Consider the following 24,765-nt stretch of genomic DNA (forward strand, 5'->3'; position numbering starts at 1 on the left):
ATGGAGTTTGCAGGTTCTTTCCATGCTTCAGGGGTTTCCTCTGGGTACTCTGGTTTCCTTTACTAGTCCAAAGACAGGTGGTGCAGGCTGATTGGCATTTCCAAATCTGTGTGTGCGACTGTGCACTGCGATGGGTTTGCACCCCATCCAGGGTGCCCCCAGCCTTGTGCCCCGGGGATAGGGTCCCCTGCATCCCCGTGTAGGATAAGCGGTACAGAGAATGGATGGATGAATATTCTGGTAATAACTTCCCTTTAACAATGTGCTACCTTATGTATATGCCCATATCTGTTGGGCCTAGATATTGCAGTCCTACATGTACAGTATATACTCTCCTGGGCAAAAAATGGACCAAGCCCAAATGGCAAAATATTAAGCTTTTAATGGTTTTAGCAACAAATCATTGGTCAGAAAATTAGCAAGAATTAAGCAAATGCACTCCTAAGACCTCTTGTGCCACCATTTGCTCATTTACTTTTGCTGCAGTGAACTGTTTGCCTTGCACCTCCGGGGTTGGGGGGTTCAAACCCCCCCTCCTGTGTATGCAAAGGTAAAATCATGACAAATTAAATGTTTGATGTAAAATTCAAACTAACACATGTCTGGGTGTATGCAATTTCCTAAAAATATCTTCTGGGATGTTTTTTTTCCTTAAAAATATTGTCATTATTTGGTTGTCTGCAACACCTGACAACAAGTTCATAAATGGAACCAGGATTGATAGAGCAGGGAGAAATCTACTGTATTTGTTTAATTCTTGCTCATTTCCTGACCAATGATTTGTTGTTAAGACCATTAAAAGCTTAATATTTTGCCATTTTGGGCTTGGCCCATTTTTATTTTATTGATTTATTTTTTTTGGCCAAGAGTGTATATACTGTAACCAAAAAATATTTACATTCCTAATCATTGTGTTATATTTTACTCTAGAATGGATAAAATGTTTATTTTTTTTAATGATTTACAAGAATCCTACATAGTGAAATGCCATAAACAGGTAGTGTAAATGCATTACAATTTATTTATTACATTATTTTTAAATGGGCATATTAAAAATATTTTGCACTTTTAAGCACTCTCATTAGCCTTAATTTATCTTTAGTATGATGCTACAAGCCTGGTTTCTGATTTTGGAATCTTCTCCCATTACAGTCTGCAGAATCTTTCAACTTCTGCCAGATTGGATGGAAGAATTGCTGTTCTGTGTCTTTAGAGATGGCACTCCTGCATTTTCTTGTCTCTTGTATCCCCACAACTTGATGGAAGAAACTAGTTAAGATGTCGCTGACTATGCCACCCTGTTAAACAGGGAAATCATGGTAATTACAGATTAAATCACCAACAAAAGATCACACAGGTACGTGGTTTCAGAAAAGAAGGGTAGAGGCGTAAATACTAAATACAAAACTTTATTAGAAACAAGCTAACACTATTTAAAAGTCATTAAAAGACTGTAGGACCCAACTAATAACATATGAGACACTGACATGAAAGGAGACCAAGGCTTACCAATAGCAGGTAAGCTAGTTAATGAGCACTAAGCTCCTATCTCACTCACCCGGTGCACAGGTCACAACACACCCACACGCAAGATCAAGCGTGACCACACACTGCACCCCGTGCTGGAGTCCCACCACCACACACTAGGGTCGACTAGCGGCCTGCCTGGAAGCCTCAGCTCCTACAACAAAAGGCAATATTAACAGAGAATCTCCAAATGCGCACACACACACAAACCAAATACAACAAAATAAATACCAAACACTAACACAAAAAGACACAACAAATGAATACAAGCATCAAACAGCAAATATAAACAAACAAACGAATGTACATGAAATGTACATACTAAAACGGTGTGTCCAAGCCGTCCATCATCTCTGTTGGTTAACTTTAAACAGAACAAAATACACACCAAACAAACAGAACAGTATAAAGAAAACCAAAAACTAAACCTAAAGAAAAGACAAGTACAACAACCAAAATAACAAAAAGAAAAACATGCGCTGAAAGACAGGTCCGAAAACCCTGTATCCAACGCGTCAAGAAGCAAATGCGGAAAAAAGGAAACTATGCAGACAAAGCAGCAGTGCCAACAAATGTTACCCCACAAGCTTCATTAAACACAATTGGCCCCAAATTCAACGATTCTTCCTAAAAAAAAAAAAGAAGATTTTATACAGTGAATGATTAGAAGAATACACAAGAATACACAACGGTCATTTCACGTACCTTTGTGTTGCCATGTATCTCATGCATACTTGCGAATGCAAAAAGACATCCAAGAGCACTTACACGCAGGGCCAACGAAGGAGAACGCTGAGCAAAAGGGAGATGGAGGAGGGCAACCACCAACCAATGCAACAATTGTCCATAAAACTAAAATCCATGAAAACCAAATTACCCAAAACACGCATCTCAATGCTAACTAATTAGCCAAACACACGTACCTGGAGAGCGAAAAGGGGAAAAACCGGAAGGGCCGGATCTCAGGCAGCGACGCACAAGCGGTGCTCCAACACACAACGGGGCCTTGAAAGTCCCCTTTTATACCCTCACAAAATTCTGTGATTGGGCAACTCGTGCATTCGGGCATATTAAAATGCAGGAAAAGAAACAGCACCGTCTGTCCCACTACATGTGCAGCACTGTTTGCACAAACATAATCTGCATTGAAGACTCATTAGAAGGAAACTTGCCTGCAACATCATTTTAAAAGTGAACATCTAATTTTTTTTTCCTAGACAAGATGGCGGCGCGCATAGACACAGTGGCTCAGCGCTCTACTTTCAGTGCTTTGTTTTTGTTATTTTTGCACATGTTTTTCCTAGTCTCAAATACTTTATGTCAAGCAAATAGCATCTACGACTGGAACGATCTGCTAAAACTAGGAGTTTTAAATGAGAGAAGCATTACAACAGAGTTTCTTTGCTCACACAACATACCAGAGGAGATAGTGAGGAGTCCCGGTTCTCCGTGGATTACCATTCCAACGCGAAGGAGGCAAAGGCGCCGCAGAGAGAGGAAACAAAAGCGAGGCTGCAGGGCCGGCGTGCTAGCGAGGCTAAAGCAGCCACACAAACCACCAATTCCTAGCATTTTCCTCACCAACACAAGATCCATCATAAATAAAATGGACGAACTGAGACTGCATACTGCAACGAACATCATCGCGAGGGACAGCTGTGTTTTAGTCATTACCGAAACCTGGCTTCATTCATCCATTCTGGACTCCGCTGGTGAGCTAATAGGCTACACGGCACAGCGTCAAGATAGAAACAGAGACTCCGGTAAGAGCACAGGAGGGGGGGCTATGTGTGTACATTAATAACAACTGGTGCACAAATATAGTGACCATAGCCAGGCACTGCTTCCCAGACCTGGAGTTTGTAACTATCAAATGCAGGCCCTTTTACCTTACGAGGGAGTTTACTGTAGTTATGCTAACTGCCGTGTATATTCCTCTGGATGCTAATGCTAACTCAGCTCTCGGGAAATTGCATAGCAGCATTAGTTTACAAGAGAGCATATATCCTGACGCAGTGTACATAATAGCTGGCGACTTCAACCATGCGGATTTAAGAACAGTGCTTCCTAAATTTTACCAGCATGTAAAGCATGCTACCAGAGAAGCTAGTATACTGGACAAGGTCTACACCAACATAAAGCTGAGCTACAGAGCTAGACCATTACCACACCTGGGCCAGTCTGAACACATGTCCACGTTCTTAATCCCGGCATATACCCACCTCAGGAAAACTGCAAATACCACAACCAGGTTAGTTAAAACCTGGCCAGATGATGCCTCTCAGCAACTGCAGGACTGCTTTGAAAGAACCAACTGGGAAATATTTGAACACCAAGACCTGGAGGTGTACACAGACACTGTTTTATGTTACATAAAGAACTGCATAGACACTGTCACAGTGGACAAACACATACGGGTCTATCCCAATCAAAAACCCTGGATGACCAGGGAGGTCCAGCAGCTGCTTAAAGAGACAAACACCGCCTTCAAGTCAAGTGATAGGGCCCTGTACAGCACAGCTCGAGCCAACCTAAAAAGAGGCATCAGACGAGCCAAGGCGAACTATGGAAAGAAGATCAATCACCACCTGGTCAGCAAAAATAGCATTCAGGTATGGCAGGCAGTCCAACACCTCACCAACTTTAGACCTGGCCTCGGAGCTGCAAACGGTGACGCATCACTGGCAGAGGAATTGAACATATTCTTTGCATGCTTTGAGGTAGCATCACAAGACAGTGCTTCACCAAACAACGAACAGCAACTTCAACTTCACCCTCTCGGTAGAAGAATGGGAGGTGAGGTGCACTCTAAGGGCCATAAACCCAAGGAAGGCTGCAGGCCCTGATGACATATCTGGATGTGTGCTGAAGGACTGTGCAGACCAGCTGGCTGGGATCATCACCAGTATCTTCAATAGGTCACTTTCCCGATCTGCTGTCCCAGCCTGTCTGAAATCTTCCATTATAGTCCCTTTGCCCAAAAATCCATCTGCTACCGGACACAAGGACTATCGGCCAGTAGCACTCACCCACATGCAAGCTGTGATATCTGCTAAAGGTGGATGTTACTAAGTACTGACTGTCAGGCGACAGATACAGATGCAGGTGCACGTACAATTACAAAAGCTTGCAAACAAATCCAAATCCAAGTCAAATCCAGGCAAGGGTCAAAGGGCAGTCAAATGCAAGAAGAGAAACCCAGAAGAGGGAGTATGGTTAGAAAGTGAGTGTGGTGTGAAAGTCCTTAAATACTGTGGGTGAATGTGACTGATTGGAACCAGGTGTGTGTAATTCACGTTCAATTCACTTGAACGTGAATGTGAGAGAAACTGTGATAACTCTGTGTCGTAGTTCTCGGTAACCATGTTTGTTGGCTGCATTTTGTTCTGGAAACTGTAATTTGATGCCTATTCTGGCATTGACATGACAGACCCCCCACTAAAGTGTGACCTCTGGGAGCGGGGTTCCTGAATGCATGGAATTCCTGGCATAGTAGGGGATCAATAACATCATAAGCTGAGATTCAGCATCTCTCCTCAGGGCCAACGCCTGAGTCATGAGCTTGGTCGCTCAAGGGAATTTTGCATATACTCTGCCCATTGGAGGAATTGTGCCCAATCCTCCTGGTTATTAGTGCAGAAGGTACACATGAAGCTCCCAATCTCCTGGATTGCCCTCTTCACAGTTAGGCTCACCTAGACACCAAGGTTTTTCATGAATCTCCCCCAAATTCAGGATGTGAATTGGGTTCCCTGACCACTCACTATGTCTTCCGGGATACCAAAGTACCTAAACACATGATTCAACACGATGGCTAGATGTGACCATGTTCTTCGGGGCATAGGTACTGGGAGGAGCTTGTCTGCTGGCAGGATGTGAGGTACTTTGGCTTGGGCACAGATTGAGCAAGAGGAGACAAATCTATGAATGTCTTGAAGCATATGTGGCCACCACTATTTTCCTTGCAGTAGTTGGTGTTTTCTATGAGTGCCAGGGTGTCCCGTGGCAGGAGAGTTGTGAGCCCAGATGATTAGCTTGTCCTGGAGGGGAGCGGGCACGAACTTTCCCCACTGGGCACTGTGTGGAGATTCTCACCTCTGAAATGTTCTCAATCTCCATTTCAATGTCAATGTCCCAGGTGAGAGCTCATACAAAGCATGACTCAGGTAGGATGCACTCTTCTGAGTTTTCACGAGGGGGAGTTGGGTGTATGTGGGAAAGGGAGTCTGCTTTGGTGTTCTTGGACCCTGGGAGATATGAGAGGGTGAACTCAAAGTGGGCAGAAAACAGGGCCCAGCGTGCCTAACAGGAGTTTAGTCTCTTGGATGACTTGATGTACTCTAGATTCTTGTGATCTGTGAAAATTGTGAAGGGGTGAAAGGTTCCCTCTAATCAGTGATGTCATTCTTCCAAAGCTAGTTTTACAGTGAGGAGCTCCCTGTTGCTAATGTTGTAGTTTCGCTTGGCAGGGGACAGCTTCCTGGAAATGAAGGCCACTAGGTGGAACATGGACTTTTCTCCAAACTGTTCTTCTCAGCTTCTCAGCGAGGGTGCGATCTATGAAGTTTCCAGCCCATGCCAGAGTCGATCAGTGCTGTAACTGAAAACACATACCCTGAAAGTGCCATCTGACCTGGCAGTCCAAAATTGGGGTGAGAAAGGAATCTGGTTGGAATCACCATGTCAGAGCGAGATGTGGAGGGTGCTCTCTCAGGATTGGACTGTGGAACGTTGACGGAAGGCCATGAGGAGCATTATGCAATCTGGTGTTGAGGCCTGCCACAGTAAAAGCATCATTTCCCCTTTCAGCACCTTTGCTGTTCCACATCATTCAGCTTAATCTGTGGTTTCAGTGGTTTGGATTTCCAGGACTGGGGTGACGGTCGCCCTCACGACTCCTCTATTCTTGATCAGGGCATCAAAGAGTTGAGGATTACCTGGTTATTGTGGCATGCCAGCTAGATAAGTAACTCTGCATCGAGCCCCTGATGATATGAGGCCTTGAGTACCGGCTTGTTCCAGCCACTACCTGCTGCTAACGTGCGAAAGATTGCAAACAAATCCAATACATAATCCAAACACAGTGTCAAAATCCAGGCAAGGGTTAGGCACAAACAACATAAACTAGGGCAGTCAAGAGCAAGCAGAGAAAACTAGAAACCAGAGAGCCAATCAACAGCAACAGCATGGACAACCATGAGTACTATCAGCCTTTATCGTCTAGCCCAATAGAACAAATAAAGATTACAGAACTTACAGAATAACTTACAGAAATGCTTCTACATGCAAAGAATGAATAATGGATTTTGCAAGAAGAACATGATTTTCTATTGTGTAAAAGCCCGATAATCTCTTCTTTTTACGTGGTTTCCAAAATATGGAATATTTTCCACTATAGAATTTCTATATACCACTATAGAAATAAAATTGAATTATTATTGTTATTATTATTATTATTATTATTATTATTATTATAATTATTATTATCTGTAATGTGAATTTTTCCCATATTTGCTGTGTGGATTTGTGAAAACATAAGTGACCTACTGTATATGTTAAACATCCACTTGGTAACAGGTCCAAACCGAAAATGACACTGTAAACAAGACTTTATGGCAGATTGCATCATAGTAGCAGATGATGACCATGTTTTTGTGGTCCATCATTTATCATTTTGCAGGGTTATCACATTTGCTAATTAAGAACAGTTTCAAATGCTATTATGTATTTGATCTTTAGATTTTGAGGACTCTAAGTATACGATGCAGGTGGCATGCTGCATAGTTACATGCTAGAGTGGCGTCAGTGCCAATCTTGGTATAGACTGGTATATGAACAAAGATCGTACACTTCATGAAGTGAGTGTGGTTAGAAAGTCTTTATATACTGTGGGTGAATGTGACTGTGATTGTAACCAGGTGTGTGTAATCAGTAATCAGGTGAACATGAAAATGAAAGAGCCTATGATGGCCGTGTGTTGTCACTGGCCATGTTTGTAGGCCTCATTGTGTTCTGGGAACTATAATTCCCCTTCAGGAACTCGAGCTGCGTCGAAACGCTATGGGAACGCCTTCAGCGTGACCGCGCTCTGAATTACATGTCTAATCAGTCTAATTAATGGCGAGATGTCACGGGTGGGACGGAACGACCTGGAAGCATAAAAGCCCGAGCGGCATGCGCCGCACTAGCTTTCTGTCATTCAGCAAGCGCTCTATGTCATATTGTCTGTCATATTGTTTGTCTATTTTGTGTTGTTGGCAGCATGTCTAAGGCCAAAGACAAAATGAAACACCGGAAGGGCGAGATTACCGGACAGCGTTTTAGGCTGTCTCCCTCCCTGCCCGCGTTATATCACGGTGGTGACACACACAGCCTTTGCGTTGTCTGTCTGGGAGGGAGCCGGCTGCTCGCATTGCGAGCGTTTGTCGCTGCGCGTGCTCCGCTTTCGGAAGGCTCTCTTCGAGGAGGGAGCCTTCACCCGCGAGCCTCGCGGTGCCGGCCCCGCTTCTGCCGAGGCAGAACGGCGTCTGCATTCGTGGGGCTCGCAGCTAGATCTGGCTGAGGGAATGGAGACGGGCGAGCCCTTTTCTCCTTCATCACCCTCCAGATCTACCGTCCGCTCCCTGGGTTCGGAAGCACGCTCTGCGGTTTCTTCCCCCCCGGGGAGCGGGCCCGGTGCGCCGCCTGTCTTCCTCCGAGGAGGTTGACGTGGAGGGCGCCGATCCTGAGCCGCAGTCTCCCCAATATGAGGAGCTGCTGGAGGTGGTTTCGCAGGTCGTCGCTAAGTTGAGTATCGACTGGCCCGCTGAGACTCGGGTTTCGCCGGCGAGGTCGAAGCTCGATGAGCGCTTTTTGCACAGCAGACCGCCACCTCCACCCCGGAGCCTGCCGTTCTTTCCTGACCTCCACACCGACGTGTCGAGGTCGTGGAACAGGCCCTTTTCCGCCCGTCTATTTACTCCCGCCTCCTCTCATTATGCTAACGTGGCGGGGCTTGATGTGGCTGGTTATAGGACGATGCCCAGGGTTGAACAGACGCTAACATGCTATCTGTCCCCTGACGCGGCATCGTCCCTGAAGGCTCCGGTGCTTCCCACTAAGCCATTGCGTACCACCTCGGCGCTCGTGGGCAAAGCGTACGCGGCAGCGGGTCAGGCCGGTGCGTGTCTGCACACTATGGGCGTCTTACAGGCGTACCAGGCCGACCTGCTCAAAGAGCTGGATGAGGGGGAGATGCCGTCTGAGCACCTGGAGGAGCTCAGGCGGGCTGCTGACCTTTCCCTCCGCGCCACCAAGGAGACCGCCCGCGCTATCGGCCGGTCTATGGCAGTCCTGGTGGCGGCGGAGAGGCACATTTGGCTGACCCTGTCCGACATGAAGGAGAAGGACAGGGTCATTCTTATGGACGCCCCAGTGGCTCCTTCTGGCCTGTTCGGTGACGCGGTAGACTCTGTCGTCGACAGGTACCAACAGGCTCGCGCTCAGGCCGCGGCCTTTCAGCGGTTTCTCCCTCGTCGCTCTCGTGGGGCTGCCGGGCGGGGGCAGTCCCCTCCGTGTACGGTCGCCTCCCATAGGAAGGCGCAGAAACAGAGCGTCGCCTCCCGTGCTCCCCTGAGGCGGGACTGGGAGTCTCCATGGCGCTCCAGGTCCGGGTCCCTCCGACTGCCCATGCTTCTCCCAGCTCCCGCCCAGCAATGTAGCGGGTCTGGGAGGCTCGCGGCCTCCTTGGAGGCCTGCCGAGCAGCTAGCCCGGGCGTTCCCTGTCGGTTCGCCGCTCCAGGGTGCCAAGCTAGCCGCTTCTGTCATGCCAGAGGTCAGTCTCGAGAGGCTGATCCCCTTAGTGAGCTTTTTGGCAGCGTGGAAACTTCTGCCGAATGTGTCTCAGTGGGTCCTGTGTACCATAGAGAGAGGCTACCGAATCCAGTTCGGCTTTCCTCCGCCTCGTTTCTCCGGGGTTCTTCCCACCTTGGTGGGCCCAGTGCAGGCTCTGGTGATGGAACAGGAAGTGTGCACTCTCCTGAGGAAGGAGGCCATCGAGGTGGTCCCTCCTCACGACAGAGAGTCCGGCTTTTACAGCCGCTACTTCATTGTTCCCAAGAAGGATGGGGGGCTGTGTCCTATCTTGGACTTGCGGCAGTTGAACCTCTCAGTCGCTCGACTGAAGTTCAAGATGCTCACGGTCACTCAGGTCGTGCCTCAGATCAAGTCCGAGGACTGGTTTGTCACGATCGACCTAAAAGATGCATATTTCCATATCTCCATCCTTCCCCACCACAGGAAGTTCCTGAGGTTCGCTTTCGGGGGCGAAGCTTACCCCGACTAGCACTCTCACCCCGAACCTTCACGAAGTGTGTGGATGCTGCTCTGGCTCCTATGCGACTCCAGGACATCCACATACTGAACTATATCGACGATTGGTTGATATTAGCTCGATCAGAGCAGTTGGCGGTTCGGCATCGAGATGTCATTCTCACCCACATGAAGAAACTGGGGTTAAGGCTAAACGCCGGGAAAAGTGTGCTTTCTCCGGTTCAGAGAACAACTTACCTGGGCGTGGTGTGGGATTCGACCACTATGCAGGCGCGTTTGTCTCCCGCTCGGATAAAGTCGATCCGCACGGCAGTCGCGAGAGTGAGGGAAGGCCGGTCACTCACTGTCAAGCAGTTGCAGAAACTGCTGGGGTTGATGGCAGCAGCGTCCATCGTAATACCCTTTGGCCTGTTATATATGAGGCCCTTACAGTGGTGGCTCAAGACCAGGGGGTTCTCCCTGAGGGGAAATCTGCTCCGGATGATCAGAGTCACGAGGCGGTGCTTGCGGGCTCTAGACATGTGGAGGAAGCCTGGCTTCTTGTCTCAGGGCCCGGTCCTGGGAGCTCCTGGTCGGCGCGTAATGCTAGCGACGGATGCGTCCCTCACCGGTTGGGGAGCGGTCATGAGTGGCCGCTCAGCCCGTGGTCTGTGGAGTGGCCTCCGTCTCACTTGGCACATCAACTGCCTGGAGATGCTGGCCATGCTTCTAGCACTAAAACATTTTCTCCCGGACCTAAGAGGTTGTCACGTGTTGGTGCGCACCGACAACACGGCAGTGGCCTATTACATCAACCACCAGGGAGGTCTGCGTTCGCGCCCCCTTTACAGGCTGGCGCTCCAGATCCTTGTGTGGTCCCAGGGAAAGCTCCTCTCGCTGAGAGCAGCTTATATCCCTCGCCGTCTCAATACGGGCTCTATCCTGTTCACTGCCCGGTTGGTACAGTGCTGGAGTTCTTGCAGGCCCGCCTCTCCGCGGGGCTGACCCACTCCACCCTGAAGGTGTATGTGGCAGCCATTGCGGCCTACCACGCCCCTCTTGGTGGCCAGTCAGTGGGCAGGCACCCCCTGGTTACACGTTTCCTCCGCGGTGCGCTGAGGCTGAGGCCTCCAGTGCAATCTCGGGTCCCTCCGTGGGACCTGGCCGTGGTTTTAGAGGCTCTTTGCAAACCCCCCTTCGAGCCTATAGAGGAGATTTCGGACCGTCTCTTGACGTTAAAAACTGCCTTTCTTTTGGCTATTTCCTCTCTGCGGAGAGTGGGGGATCTTCAGGCCCTCTCGGTGGCCCCTTCCTATTTAGACTTTGCGCCCGGTTTGGCCAAAGCGTTCTTGTACCCCCGAGTGGGGTACATACTGAAAGTCCCCTCCTCGGCGCCACGGCCAGTCGTGCTGCAGGCCTTCTGCCCTCCTCCCTTTCGGGAGCCCGCCCAATGGAAGCTCAACTGTACGTGTCCAGTGCGAGCACTGGACGTGTATGTCCACAGAACTGCCCCGTGGAGGAAGGCGGACCAATTGTTTGTATGCTTTGGTCCCCCTAAGAGGGGTCATCCTGCTACTAAGCAGACCCTCAGCCGGTGGATCGTGGAAGCCACGTCCCTGGCCTACGAGTCCTCTGGTCTCCCCTCGCCCCTGGGGGTCAAGGCTCATTTGACCCGAGGTGTGGCAGCCTCCAAGGCCTTCTTGGCAGGTGTGTCCATGCAGGACATCTGCGACGCGGTGGGTTGGTCCACGCCCCTCACTTTTACCAGGTTCTATGGCCTGGATATGCAAGCCACTCCTGGCTCTTCTGTCCTTTTGCCTTAGCTGTGCCTTTCCCACACTAGGCAGGGATTTGTAAGTCTGGCGGCGTGGGCATACTCGTTCCCATAGCGTTTAGACGCAGCTCGAGTTCCTGAAGGGGAACGTCTCCAGGTTACGTATGTAACCATGGTTCCCCGAAGGGAACGAGACGCTGCGTCTAGGTGCCACACTTCCGGCATCCCTGCCGCGCTTGCCTCACTTCTTGAAAGCTAGCGCGGCGCATGCCGCTCGGGCTTTTATGCTTCCGGGTCGTTCCGTCACCCCGCCCGTGACGTCTCGCCATTAATTAGACTGATTAGACATGTAATTCAGAGCACGGTCACACTGAAGGCGTTCCCATAGCGTTTCGACGCAGCGTCTCGTTCCCTTCGGGGAACCATGGTTACATACATAACCTGGAGACGTTTTGATGCTGATTCCGGCATTGACATGACACTGACTTAGTAGAGTGTCCAAACTTTTGCATGTGCTGCAATTACTATATTTTTTTTTTTTTTCATTTTTATGTTCATCAGATATTAAGTAACTGTGTATTAACATTTGCAGCAAAAATGTTATTTTTAAAACATAGAATTTGCTGCAGAAGTTGTCTTTGTGTCTCTTAACTTCAAAAATCAACAAAATATGTAATTTGGCCGGGGGTAAATATTATAGTCAAATATTTACTACTGTCATTGTGGTTTCAAAGAAGTATTCAGAGAAGTCATTTTTTTGCAGGTGAATCTCCATTTTGTAAAAATATAGGGGAAAAAATTATATTTTCCCCTCCTCTTCTTTAATGACATGTACAATTCACATGGAGCATAAACATTCGAGACACCTGAGGAAAAAAGTTTAAAATGCTCAGAACCATTACATGTTTGCTTTGAGTAAATGTCCAGCTAAATATACTTTCCTAGGTTCTTTAAGAAACATGCTGTTTTACAGAATTCACTTCCTGTAGAAAGGGCCAAATGCAAATATTTTTACTGGGTAATGTGGGCTCTCAAAAGGTGCAGAATGCACTTTACATAAATTCTTTACTGAGTGTCAATTACACAGAAAAATAGTGTTTATGTCCAATCCATTGTCATCCTAATGGCCCTTACTGAGTTCAAGCCAAAGCAAATAACCAGCTGCCTTTGTTCTGCTCTGGTAGTATAATCACAGGGGATTTTTTTTTCTTTTTTCAAGCACATGTTAACCTACTGAAACACACAACATACACAATACATAGTATGTGCAAAAAAAGTGAAACATAAATTAACTGAGACATACATATATTGGTTTGTGTAAAGTAGAAACCTTTATTTGTCACATACTCTATACATTACAGCATTGTGAAATTCTTTTCTTTGCATATCCCAGCTTGTTAGGATGTTGGGGTCAGAGCACAGGGTCAGCTATGATACTGCACCTCTGGAGCAGAGAGGGTTAAGTGCCTTACTCAAGGGCCCAGCAGTGGCAGCCTGAACACTGACCTTCTGATCAGTCACCCAAAGCCTTTAACTATTGAGCCACCCCAGCCCATTGCATTTTTAATGTATTTTATTTAGATGTTTTGCAATACATTTATAATCTTTAAGCGTGAAATGTTGAAGCTTGAAGCGTGGCATCTGTATATAGAATTGTCCACCAGTACTTTCAATACTGATTGTTTCTTTTCAGTCATTAAGAATGCCTGTGCAAAGCATCTCTGTCTAATATTAAAACTTTGAAATTATCTTTAAATATCTAATCAAAAACAGAAGTTTCTATAAAGATGTAAATAATAAGATACTAATACTTAATACTTTCTTTTCTTCATTATATAATACTAATATAACACAGAAAATAATATATAATGTTAATAACTGAAATTCTTGTCCCTTGTCCTCAAAAAACAACACAGTATCTCAAAAGATGACATTCATGTTCAGGTTGTGCCTCATGACAGGCTTTTGGCATGAACAAGAATGTTTAGTAAGGTTACCTGAAAGAGAAGCATGGCAGCTCAGGTGATGCTTTACCACAAAGGCCCCAGCATTTATATCCTTTAATAAGCTTAAAAAGTGCCTATCATGTCATTTTAACCCATGCACAATCACCAGCCTCTAGAGAATGGGACTGTATAGGAACTTACTAATGGACCTGTTTTTAATGTTCTTAGCCCTGAGCAACATTTCCTGAAGATAAGCACATATCATGCATCATGTCCATCATGACCAGGTAGTTATGGAAAGTTCTGATTTATCACATTAATTGATTTGAGCTTTAAGAATGTATTAAAGCAATTGCAACATGCATCCACTATCAAGGACAGAGTTGATATCTATCTAGTATAAGGAATTCCCATTAATTTGTGGGAATATATGAATACAAGGAAAAGCCCCGCATGCAGTACTTTCAACAGAATAAAGACCACAATTTTTTCCCTTACAAAAACAAACAAACAAAAAAAACAAACAAACAAACAAAAAAACCCTACAGGAATACTGCAGGCATATTATGCAGATATCCTACAGGAATTTGAGTTCATTTTCCTGTAGTAATACCTGCAGGAATTCTATGAAGGAAAAAATTATATGCAAGAATTATGTCCTCCAAGAATTATGTCCTGCAGGTCTATTTACAGGAAATAATAGGTTTCCTGCAGGATAGATTAAGTACTTGGAAATTTTATTTCTTCAGGAGGTGTGCAGCAGTCCTGCAGGAATTATAAAGCTTTTCAGTGTGTCCTGCAGGATTTTTTTTTATAAGGGTTTAAAAAAAGTTGCATTAAAATAAAACTATATCACCCTAAGTCAGAGAGCTTCAATCTTATCCATAAAAGGGTGTTGTGCCTGCAGGCTTTCATTCCAGCCAAATAGGAGGCACACTTAAAAGTTGATTGGAGACCAAGGTGAACTGATTAAACAAGTGGAATCAGGTGTGTGCCCTTTGTGGATAAGATTGAAGACTCCAATTCTAAGTCAACATAGCCCCTTATAGCACTTTATAACTATATGTATACCTGTTTTAAAACAATTTTTTCTTTAACTATAATCATTGAATTCTAAGTAGTGTCATACTATTGGCATGAAAGATTTACTAAAGCTACAACAATGTGCATTACGATATGGTAACATTTTATTTATTGTTTTCTCATCATGTTTGTATGATATCAAAATAAGTATCCAACAATAACAGCAGCAAACTAAATGTCTTTTTAGCACTAAATTACAATTGCAAGGAAGCTCACTGAAGCCATAATTGTAGCTTCAGTTTTTAAACTTAGCTAAGCATATTGTGGTGGAATCAAAGTTGATGTTGATTTAGTTTGAGAATGCAAGACAGCCAGTTATGAGAAAACATTTAATGACAGTTCATGTTCTTGTAGGTCATATGGTGAGTGTAATAATAAAGGTTTTAGAATGGCTAAGGTAATGCCCATTTACATGAATTAATCAGTTTTAATAAGCATAATTACATATGTTTTGTTATGTTTGCTTTAGCTTTAATAATAGGTCCTTCCCCATGCTTATATGCAGAACCTGACATTTGTATTGAGATTTGATAGCATATTGCCCATCATTTGCATTCTACAGTTTTTCCTCTCATATCAATAGAATTTTATAATATGTTGGAATAGAGTTACAAATAGCAGAAGCATATGTATGGCCAAAATTGCAATTATTGCCAGATCTGCAAACCTGCAAAGTTTAATATTTCACTGATCAAATTATTTAAATACAGTAATTTAATAAGTAGACTATTAGCTCACTTCGCTGGTGCTTTACCCATAATTTGCTTTTTAGTGTTCTTTTCTGGTTTCAATATGATGATATAACACTTTGGAAGAAATATACAAAACAGTAACCCAAAGCTTGAGGCCAAAATGGCAAATATCTCTACAGCTACAGTGAATTTGCCAGGAGAGCTAACATAAGCTGGAATAAAAGTGATCCAAACTGCACAGAATATTAGCATACTAAATGTGATAAATTTGGCTTCATTAAAATTATCAGGCAATTTCCGTGCCAGGAAAGCCAAAACAAAGCAGAAAATAGCCAAAAAACCTATATAACCCAGCACAGCCCAGAAACCAATTGTTGAGCCCAAATGACATTCTAGAATGATCTTTTCCTTGTAGCTCTTTAGGTTTTTAAAGGGGAAAGGAGGGGATATTGCCAACCAAAGCACACAAATAAGGACTTGTATGAGAGTGAAGACAAGTACACTGAGTCTTTGTTGTGGAGGCCCAAACCATTTCATTACATTACTACCTGGAAGTGTAGCCCTGAAGGCCATTAACACCACTATGGTTTTTCCCAGAACACAGGAGATGCAGAGGACGAAGGTGATCCCAAACGCTGTGTGGCGCAACATACAGGACCACTCAGAGGGCTGACCAATGAAAGTAAGTGAACAAAGGAAACACAGGGTCAGAGAAAGGAGCAGCAGGAAGCTCAGCTCAGAGTTGTTGGCTTTGACTATTGGGGTATGTTTATGTCTAAAGAATATTACTGATATTACCATTGTTAGAAATGCACCAATAATAGAAACAGTTGTCAGCAAAATTCCCATAGTTTCTTCATAGGACAGATATTCAACTTCCTTCTTTACACACTTATCTTTCTGTGAATTTGACCAGTAATCTTGAGAGCATTGTTCACATTCAATAGAATCTGTCATAGTTTGAAAGAGAAATAAACAATAAAAAACACATTAGATACACAGGGAAAATAATCAGTATATCTCTAATGATGTGAGTAATTCCAACATATTTTGCAATTGTTTCCTATCTGGGTATTTTTGTACCTGTCATATTGCTGATCTCTCCTTCAGCACATGGTATGCAGTCAAAGCAACAGATAGGCTTTCCTTTCTGTACAGCCTTCCTTGTACCTGGAGGGCAGTTCTCACTGCATACAGATATAGGTACCTATGATTTAGAAAAATATTAATTTGCCTAAAAGAATAGAGTATAACTTAAAAAATAGGCATTGAAAGAACAAATGCCATATAAAGACAAATAGATAAGTAAACAATTTTCTTTCTTTTACTTACCTGATTGGTATTTTGTGCCCACACTATAGAGGACATGTTTATTGCTAATTGATCATGACTAGGTAAAGTAGAGTCATAGAGTCCAACAGTGATAAATTCATGTTGATTCTCTTTATTTGTTTGCCAGTTTATTATCTCATATTTTGCAGGAGGGTCACCATTTTTATCAAAGTAAACTTCTTCCCCTTCTTTGGTTTTGAAATATACCTTTTTGAGGTGTTCTAGAAACTGACAAAATGTATCCACACACGCGCGCGCACACACACACACACACACACACACACACACATTATATATATTCTTTTGAGTTAGTGTGACATGTGGCATGCCTGGTCTAAGTGGCATAAGTATACAATAAATATTGTATATTTACTCACTGTGATTGGATCAGGCTGTTGCTTTGTAGGACATTTTTTTTTGCAGCCAAGAAGGTTGTGTAGAGTATGGGCAATAGCATAAACTCCTTTATACACGTTACTAAAAATGGGCATCAGAGACATGTCAGTGAATGTGTTTTCCACTTCAGACAGCTTCTCTTCTCCTGTGCACACTGGCAAGCCCTCTGAATCATTCTGCACTGTATATTCACAGTCAAACAGAGCCCCCCAGAATTCAGGAAAAATGGCACTGCCTACAGATTTCAATGGTTTTACATCTAGAATAAAATCCTGCAGGCCTGTCACCTTTGCTTTGGGGATAGCTAGTCCTATAGCTCCTTGTAGTATATTGTACTTGTCCAAATTAGCTAGCTCTGGGTCAAAGATCCAGGCCTCTGTTCCCACCCACTGATATCCAGTGATGTTGTGTTCAAAAAATACATGCAGCAGATTCTCCAAATCCCATGTGTCAAGAAATCCAACTATCACACGAGAAGTGGAGATTTTGATCTGGTCAATGATTCTCAACACCCTTTCTTTTGAGTATGTTCTAAAATATGGAAGTGAATATTCTAAGCAGATACCCAACTGTACTGCAATTTCAGTAAAGGCAGCCATTCCATTGTTACCGTAGTCATCATCTCTTCTTATTGCTCCCACCCAGGTCCAGCCAAAGTGCTTGACCATCTCTGCTAGTGCTCTGCTCTGGTAATAATCACTGGGAATGGTGCGCAGAAATGAGGGATATTTCCTTTTGTCACTGAGACATTCACAGGTGGCATAGTGACTGATCTGAAAAAAAAAAAAAGAATCACATACGTGAGACATTTTTGTACACCACCATCTATCTTAACACATAATTAGTCAAAATGATAGATGCACATTTCTTTTGTACTTTTCAGTTATTTGCACTGATAACCAATTACACAAATACTTACTATAGGAACACTGAAAGGCCCAATACTGTTTGCTATAGCCATAGACACTGATGAGTATGTTTCCCCTATTATGGCTTGGACCTGGACAGGCTTTGTACAGTGATCATTTGAAATTGAATTCTCATTTCCATTAACAAGTGCCATGGCCATTCTAATCCCCTGTGCTGCAAAACTACATGTATCATAGATCTTGTATCCCAGAGAGACATCTGGCAGTAAAGAAGAACTGTTGTTTATCTCCTCTACTGCAAAGATCAATGTCTGGGAAAACTGGAGTGCTCTCAAATCAAGGCTAGTCAGGAAAATAAGAGAAACAATAAAGACTAGACTGCTATGTGGTTAATTATATTATATTCAGTATGATTCCATTTAATTGTGCACTAATTGGCGAAAATGTTTTATTCCTAAGCTGCTTACCCCATGCACTTCATTGGAGGTGGCATGACCACATAGGATAAGTCAATGGTCTCCCAACTACTATGGAAGGGGAAAGCCCCTCCAACAATGATATCACCATCCTTCCAGATCTGTGGGTATGCAGGCTCTCCTTGTAGGCTACAAGCAGTCCCATTCACTCTGGAAAAATTAATAATGGCCATTACCACATGCAAGAGAGTAAAGAGAGACTCCATCAACCTACTCAGGTAAAGAATAGTGATAATAGTTAGAAGAAAGTATGCCTGGACTGATGTTTTGGCTGGTTGATCAGTAAAGATTCCTGGTATTTATACAGATGTAAAGAAAATTCTCTATGGTAAAATTACGCTTGTGGGCTGCTCAAAAAAGGAGGTGTGACTTTTAAATATGATCAGCTGTAATCTGAAAGAAGTAGGCCTGTGGGTCTGGTTTAGCCTGTTTTGCCTATGGGTGCTGGTGGCTGGGCAATTTTTGTTGGGTGGTTTCAAGTTACTTTTTGTGTACTTATTGTTGTTACAGATCGCATGTCATAGTGGTGGGTAATATTGAAAACAAAAATCCTAAAATACTTCTCAAACCTGTACCAAAATATTTAATTTTGCAGAGGTTTTGGTAGTATAATCTTTAATGTTGTCATGTCAGGAAAAAAATAATTGGCTCTACCGTCTATTCTGGAGAAGAATATATGCTTTTACTACAACATTGTCACAGCCATCTAAAGAATATATTTTTTTTTCTTCATAAAATGCAAATGTTCACAGAGAAAGCATTTTTTTTCCTGCTGTAGAAAGACATTTTCTAAAGCAGAAAAAAAATTCCCCATATAGCACTATAACAGTACAAATCCTCATTCAATAGGAAAAAAATGCTACTCTAACAAAAGTGCCAACAAAACAGTTCAGTATAAGTTCAGAGATTTTTATCCAATATATACAAAGTACTTAAAGTAATGGAGGGAACCTGAATCAGTTAATACAAAAATAGGTTTTAATGTTCAATCATTTACTAGCCATATTTTCATGTTTTCTGGTTTGTTTTAAAATACTTTGAATAACTTGTGATGCCATATTGACTGGTCAGTGCCTTCTCCAAGTATTCCAAGCATATATTAATGAGGAACTACAAAGAATACTAAATCACTTTGCAATAGTGTACATCATCAATGATATTCTTATCTATTCCTCTTCAGAGCAATAAAATGTGAAACAGGTCCTCCAGAAGCTCCTAGAAAACTGCCTATACATGAAGCAGAAGAAATTTGAGTTCATAAGTTCAAAGTGGCATTTTTGGTATACATTCTGTACTCTCAGCCAGTGAAGATGGACAAGACTAAATTTGAGGTCACCTCATGGCCACAACTAAAAAACACAACCACATGACCTCTAACCATTACTTCCTGGTTACTTACTGATTTTACAATATTTTAGCAGTACATTTACAGTTGTATGCAAAAGTCTGGATCACTTTTGAAGTGAAAAGACAAACACAACTTCTACAGAAAACCAACTTAAAAAATAGAGAAAAAAATAATAATTGACATTTTTTTCTGGATTTGATGTGTTTAGTTTATCAAGTTTGCCATGCTTGTGCAAAACTATTTCTTGATCCACTAATCATTACCAGCTTTGGCATTTGGATTTGTATGCTTTGCCATTTGCACAAATAAAACTACACTTGAATCCAAAAACCCTGTCCATGGCTGACACACAGAATAGAAGACAGATGTTTAATGTATGTGGGAATATCACTCGCCAGTCAACATTACTAAAAATCACTAAAGTAATTACTAAAAATGTAAACAAGACTTAAACAAAGCAATCTTAAATCTTTGCTTTATTGATTATATTACAGTTACACATATTGGCCACTTCCCTGGAGAGACAATACAGTCCAATAAAGGGGTTGCAGCCTACAACTTTATAATTATTGTTTTAGATCATTTTTATGTTTGAATGTGAAAAACATCCTATGCACCTTAAGGCACAGCCCAATGGGACTCTATAAGCATTCCAGTATTTGTGTAGATACCAGTAATTTGCTGAACCCTGTATTTCACCTCAGAGATTGCATGTTGATTAGCAGGTAAAATGGCATGGATTTTTTAAATTAGTTATCTTAATCATCCTCTTCTCTTATTTCCCCTTTTTGTTTGAATTATATGTAATATGAGGGCAAAACCTAAAGGACTTGGATATGGAAATTCATACTGAGATGTTCAGTATGAAGCTAATACCAACTGTCTGAAATTAAGGTCTCGTTGTAGTAGGGAAGCTCTTGTGCTTTTGACATTTTGGGTGACATCAAGTGAAATAATACAATTATTTTCTGATTTATAGGTGTATTTATTTATTCTTCTCTTCTCAGTATCCAACACACAGTAATTCATGAATCTTTAAATAAGACATCATATTATGCAAACAGTTGAATAATATATAATTATTAAACAATATATATTTTATCGCTATTTGTTTTGTGGTGGTCGACCCATGATGGCCTTTTTGGTATTCCGTTCAGGGTGCAAGAGTATAATGTAGCACTTTGGAGCAAATATGGCTACCAGCAGCCCAAAACTAGATGCCAAGATAGCAAAGACCTCTACAGCCACAGAATACTTCCCTGGAGAGCTGACGTATGCAGGCACAAAGGTGATCCACACGGCACAGAATATCAGCATGCTGAAAGTGATGAATTTGGCCTCGTTAAAGTTATCTGGAAGGTTCCTCGCTAAGAAAGCCAGAAGAAAGCTTACAGCAGCCAGCAGGCCAATGTAGCCTAATAGAGTTGCAAACCCCATGACAGAACCCACAGCACATTCATAGACTATTTTTGAGCTGATATAGCGAGTATTTTTGTGGGGTGTGGGAGATGCTGTAGCCAGCCAGACTGTACATATAACCACCTGGAGGGCTGTGAGGACCAGCACAGTACCTCGCTGTTGGGCCACTCCAAACCACTTCATAGCATTTTGGCCTTCTGGCCGAGAAGACTTAAACACAGCCACAACCACCATGGTTTTGACCAAGATGCTGGAGACGCTCAATACGAAGCTAATACCAAATGCCACATGCCTCAGTTGGCATGTCCACAGCTGAGGCTGGCCAATGAACAGCAACACACAAAGGAAGCACAGTTTGAGTGACAGGAGCAGCAAGAAACTCAGCTCAGAGTTGTTGGCCCGGACTACAGGGGTGTGGCGGTGATGCACAAACACACCCAGAACCCCAGTGCAGAAGCAGGTGCCGAACAGGGAAGCTGTTGTTAAGGAGATGCCCAGTGGCTCTTCATAGGACAAGAACTCCACCTCCTTTGGGACACAACGGTCCTTCTCTGGGCTGGACCAGAACTCATCAGGGCATGCGGTGCATTCAATAGAATCTTGAGTGAGAGAGAGAGAGAAAGAGAGAGAGAGAAATACCAATAAAGATGGGGCAAGAGAAATTATCAAAAATGAACAGCACACATTTTAGTGGTATGCTCTGTCATTTATAAAATTTAAAGGTCATGCTCACCTGTTGTGTTGCTGATCTCTCCATCAGCACAGGGCAGACAGTCAAAGCAGCAGATGGGCATGCCTTTCTTTCTGGCTCTTCTGGTTCCCAGAGGGCAGCTTTCACTGCACACAGACCTCGGTGGCTAAGAAATGGAGAGTCCAGACTCATCAGCAATGCATTACTTCAGCTGTATGTTTACTGTCCCTTTACTATTGGTGATATTTATGTGCAACATAAAGAGGAAATAAATGAAAATAATAATAAATTGTCACAGTTTCAAAGTTTCACATGTAATTTAACATATAAGCCTGTTCTCTAATACAGTATTGGCTCACTGTGATTTACTTTCTTTGTATCAAAGTTCCAGAACAGAGCATCCTCATTCAATGTAAGGACATGGTCTGTCTGTGCAGCTTCATCCACCACACCAACTGTGTGGACCCTGATTGACCCATCCAGGTTTGGCTGCCAGTTCATGACATCATAGATAGCCAAAGGATCACCATTCTTGTCAAATGATACATGGTCTCCAAAGCCAGTGGTAAAATTCACACTCTGTAGGTAATGGACAACCTGTACCAGTAATTAGAAGCGACAAGACAAGCAGAGAAGACAGGTCTTAAACATGTCTTTGATTGACATGGATATTTTACCTAAAATACAAACTCATTGTAGGGCAATGCTACACATTCGCATCTGATGGAATCACATAGAGTATTAGAAATTTAAAAAAAAATCACTTTTTTTTTCTATGTCAAAACATTAAACATTACAAATTATCTTTACATGCAAGTTATTTTTTAGTTTTAGAACAGTAGCAGTTTTTAAATAATTAAATAAATTTCAAATACAGGGTGAATACAGAACTACTACTTTAACAATTCCTCATCATGGGTTACCAGAGAATAGATATAAAACTATATATGCATATAATTTTTCTCACTGTAATGTGTGTGGCATTTGTGCAGTACTTCAATAAGCATGTGTGTATTTATCAGTTTCACCTGCCAAGGCTGTAGGGTAGATATTCTGGCACAGCTGTGACCACTAAAGGGCCCTTTGCCCTCCTGACACTGTGTGAGGTCATGCAGGGCATGAGCTAGTGCATAAACTGCTTTATATACATTATAAGAAGCTCTTAGTTCAGACATATCACTGTATGCTGTATTTGTGCTGCTCAGATCTTCATTCCCTGTGCACAATATTATTTCGTCTTCCCTGGCAGTCTGCGTGCCATCTGAATCAAACCTGCATCCGAACATCTCCTCCCAGAAGATCTGCACCATGTTGTTTGTGGGTTGCATGTCAGGGCGCAAGTGTAGCAGAAAGTCCCGAAGCCCTGCAATCTCTCCACGACGGATGGCAATTCCTAGAGTTCCTCCAAGGAATGGTAGCAGGCGTGGTGTGAGGAAGATGGGCGAAGTAGCCCAGGCCTCACTAGCAATCCATTGCTTTCCAGTTACATTTCTCAGAGACACTTCATCCATTAGTGGCAACAAGTAGGCCTCGGTAGAAATCACCACCACCACCTTGGCTGTGGAGGTTTTGATCACTCTGACAATACGCTCCACATCTCTACGGTTGTTGTCCCTTGGCAGCATCTCAGAGTAAGCTACACAGCCATCCAGCTGTTCCTGAACATCCTGGTGGAAGGAGTGTGCAGCATAGATACCATAGTCATCATTGCTGTACACCAGGCCCACCCAGGTCCAACCGAAGCGTTTCAGGATTTGGACGATGGCACGCACCTGAAAGGCGTCACTGGGGATTGTCCTGAAAAACGAGGGGAACTGATGCCGATCAGTGAGACAGGAGCAAGTGGCAAAGTAGCTCACCTGAAGAAAAGTGAGAAAGAAAAGAAAAGTGAGAGAAGAAGATTGTGCAAAAGAAAGGCAGACATAAAATGACAGAACATGGGAGATTATGGTATTCAGAAAGGAAACGGACTCTCCTAATGGTTAGAATGAATCTACTGGCATATAATTAGTACAAAAATAATAACATTATATATGTTAGATATTTAAACTCAACATTTTTCCTCAATTCTTAGAAGCAAACTGAACTTTCCCTGAATCTGTACCATGGGCACCCGAAACAACCCCAGCACACTAGAGATAGCAATAGAATGAGTGGAACCCGGGTCCCCCACTATCCCAATCACCGGGGGAGAACTGGTGCAGTTCAGGTTGGAGGCAGTTTCATCAGTTCCACTGATCAGGGCTGTGGCTGCCCGAAATGCCACAGCAAGCTTCACACAGTTATCATACAGATGGTAGCCCAGCATGATGTTAGGAAGCAGGTTGGGATTTCTATTGATCTCATCAATAGCAAAAACCATAGTCATTGCCTGCTGGAAGCTTGCCATGTCAAACCTGTAGCAATATGACAGACAAAAAGATAGATAATGTGAGTGAAGATGTAATAATGGGTGTACTGAATCAATTGTGTAATCCTGCTGTGCTATTTTTTTCTTATACAAGCAAAGTAGGCTTTTTAGAAATATACACATTAAGTTCATGCAAGTGCACAACACTTGCTTTTGGTATCAGATCAGTAATTTCAAACATATTACCATCTCAATGAATTAATTCACTTAATAAATTAAATCTTCTGTTAACTATGATTTTTGTTCCACCTTTGGACTTTTTCTCATTATTATCCTTTGCTGAACCCACTCACTGTTCACAATAGGGTTGTTCTGGCTCACTTGTGAAGCTCAACTCTGGAAACACAGTAAGAAAGTGGACCTCAAATAGGCCTCCCAGAATAAGGTCTCCATCCTGGTGCATCCCATTTAGCCTGAAGTGGCCCCGGAGCTGACAGGATCCTGAGTCTAGGTCCAAGCCAGTGGCTGAAGATGTGGAGAAAGAAAGGGCCAATAATGAGATCCAGGATATAC

At 43.3% G+C, this 24,765-nt stretch overlaps 2 protein-coding genes and 2 long non-coding RNA genes across 4 annotated transcripts; 1 reads left to right on the forward strand and 3 right to left on the reverse strand.

Moving 5' to 3' along the window:
- Positions 1–1,047: 1,047 nt before the first annotated feature.
- Positions 1,048–2,215, reverse strand: LOC113534402 (uncharacterized). Its single transcript, XR_004578345.2, has 3 exons — positions 1,850–2,215; positions 1,559–1,681; positions 1,048–1,298 (listed from the first exon to the last, which is right to left on the reverse strand). It is a non-coding gene; the product is annotated as an uncharacterized LOC113534402 (long non-coding RNA).
- Positions 2,216–14,582: 12,367 nt separating this feature from the next.
- On the forward strand, positions 14,583–22,318 carry LOC128317029 (uncharacterized). The gene is made up of 4 exons (XR_004578293.2): positions 14,583–14,715; positions 15,909–15,993; positions 21,912–22,055; positions 22,228–22,318. It is a non-coding gene; the product is annotated as an uncharacterized LOC128317029 (long non-coding RNA).
- Positions 15,354–18,776, reverse strand: LOC113534747 (extracellular calcium-sensing receptor-like). Its single transcript, XM_034304936.2, has 6 exons — positions 18,376–18,776; positions 17,959–18,250; positions 17,021–17,812; positions 16,644–16,871; positions 16,395–16,518; positions 15,354–16,261 (listed from the first exon to the last, which is right to left on the reverse strand). The coding sequence occupies exons 1-6, from the start codon at positions 18,588–18,590 to the stop codon at positions 15,354–15,356; spliced, it is 2,559 nt and encodes an 852-aa protein (XP_034160827.1). The 5' UTR covers positions 18,591–18,776.
- On the reverse strand, positions 20,726–24,753 carry LOC113534401 (extracellular calcium-sensing receptor-like). Its single transcript, XM_026927157.3, has 6 exons — positions 24,546–24,753; positions 23,947–24,238; positions 22,871–23,701; positions 22,212–22,439; positions 21,885–22,008; positions 20,726–21,750 (listed from the first exon to the last, which is right to left on the reverse strand). The coding sequence occupies exons 1-6, from the start codon at positions 24,653–24,655 to the stop codon at positions 20,837–20,839; spliced, it is 2,499 nt and encodes an 832-aa protein (XP_026782958.3). The 5' UTR covers positions 24,656–24,753; the 3' UTR covers positions 20,726–20,836.
- Positions 24,754–24,765: the final 12 nt, after the last annotated feature.

The sequence above is a fragment of the Pangasianodon hypophthalmus genome, chromosome 6 (assembly GCF_027358585.1).
Source record: "Pangasianodon hypophthalmus isolate fPanHyp1 chromosome 6, fPanHyp1.pri, whole genome shotgun sequence".
In the NCBI taxonomy this organism is placed as follows: domain Eukaryota; kingdom Metazoa; phylum Chordata; class Actinopteri; order Siluriformes; family Pangasiidae; genus Pangasianodon; species Pangasianodon hypophthalmus.

What these genes read in the sequence shown, in the direction of transcription:
- LOC113534747 (XM_034304936.2), bottom strand. Translation starts at nt 18,590, where the DNA reads ATGGAGTCTCTCTTTACTCTCTTGCATGTGGTAATGGCCATTATTAAT. An exon ending in CCTCCAATGAAGTGCATGGG is followed by an intron (nt 18,251 to 18,375) that starts GTAAGCAGCTTA and finishes TTTCCTGACTAG; the next exon opens with CCTTGATTTGAGAGCACTCC. An exon ending in GGGCACAAAATACCAATCAG is followed by an intron (nt 16,519 to 16,643) that starts GTAAGTAAAAGA and finishes TCTAAATCATAG; the next exon opens with GTACCTATATCTGTATGCAG.
- LOC113534401 (XM_026927157.3), bottom strand. Translation starts at nt 24,655, where the DNA reads ATGCACCAGGATGGAGACCTTATTCTGGGAGGCCTATTTGAGGTCCAC. An exon ending in GAACAACCCTATTGTGAACA is followed by an intron (nt 24,239 to 24,545) that starts GTGAGTGGGTTC and finishes ATATTGCTACAG; the next exon opens with GTTTGACATGGCAAGCTTCC. An exon ending in GGAACTTTGATACAAAGAAA is followed by an intron (nt 22,009 to 22,211) that starts GTAAATCACAGT and finishes TCCATTTCTTAG; the next exon opens with CCACCGAGGTCTGTGTGCAG.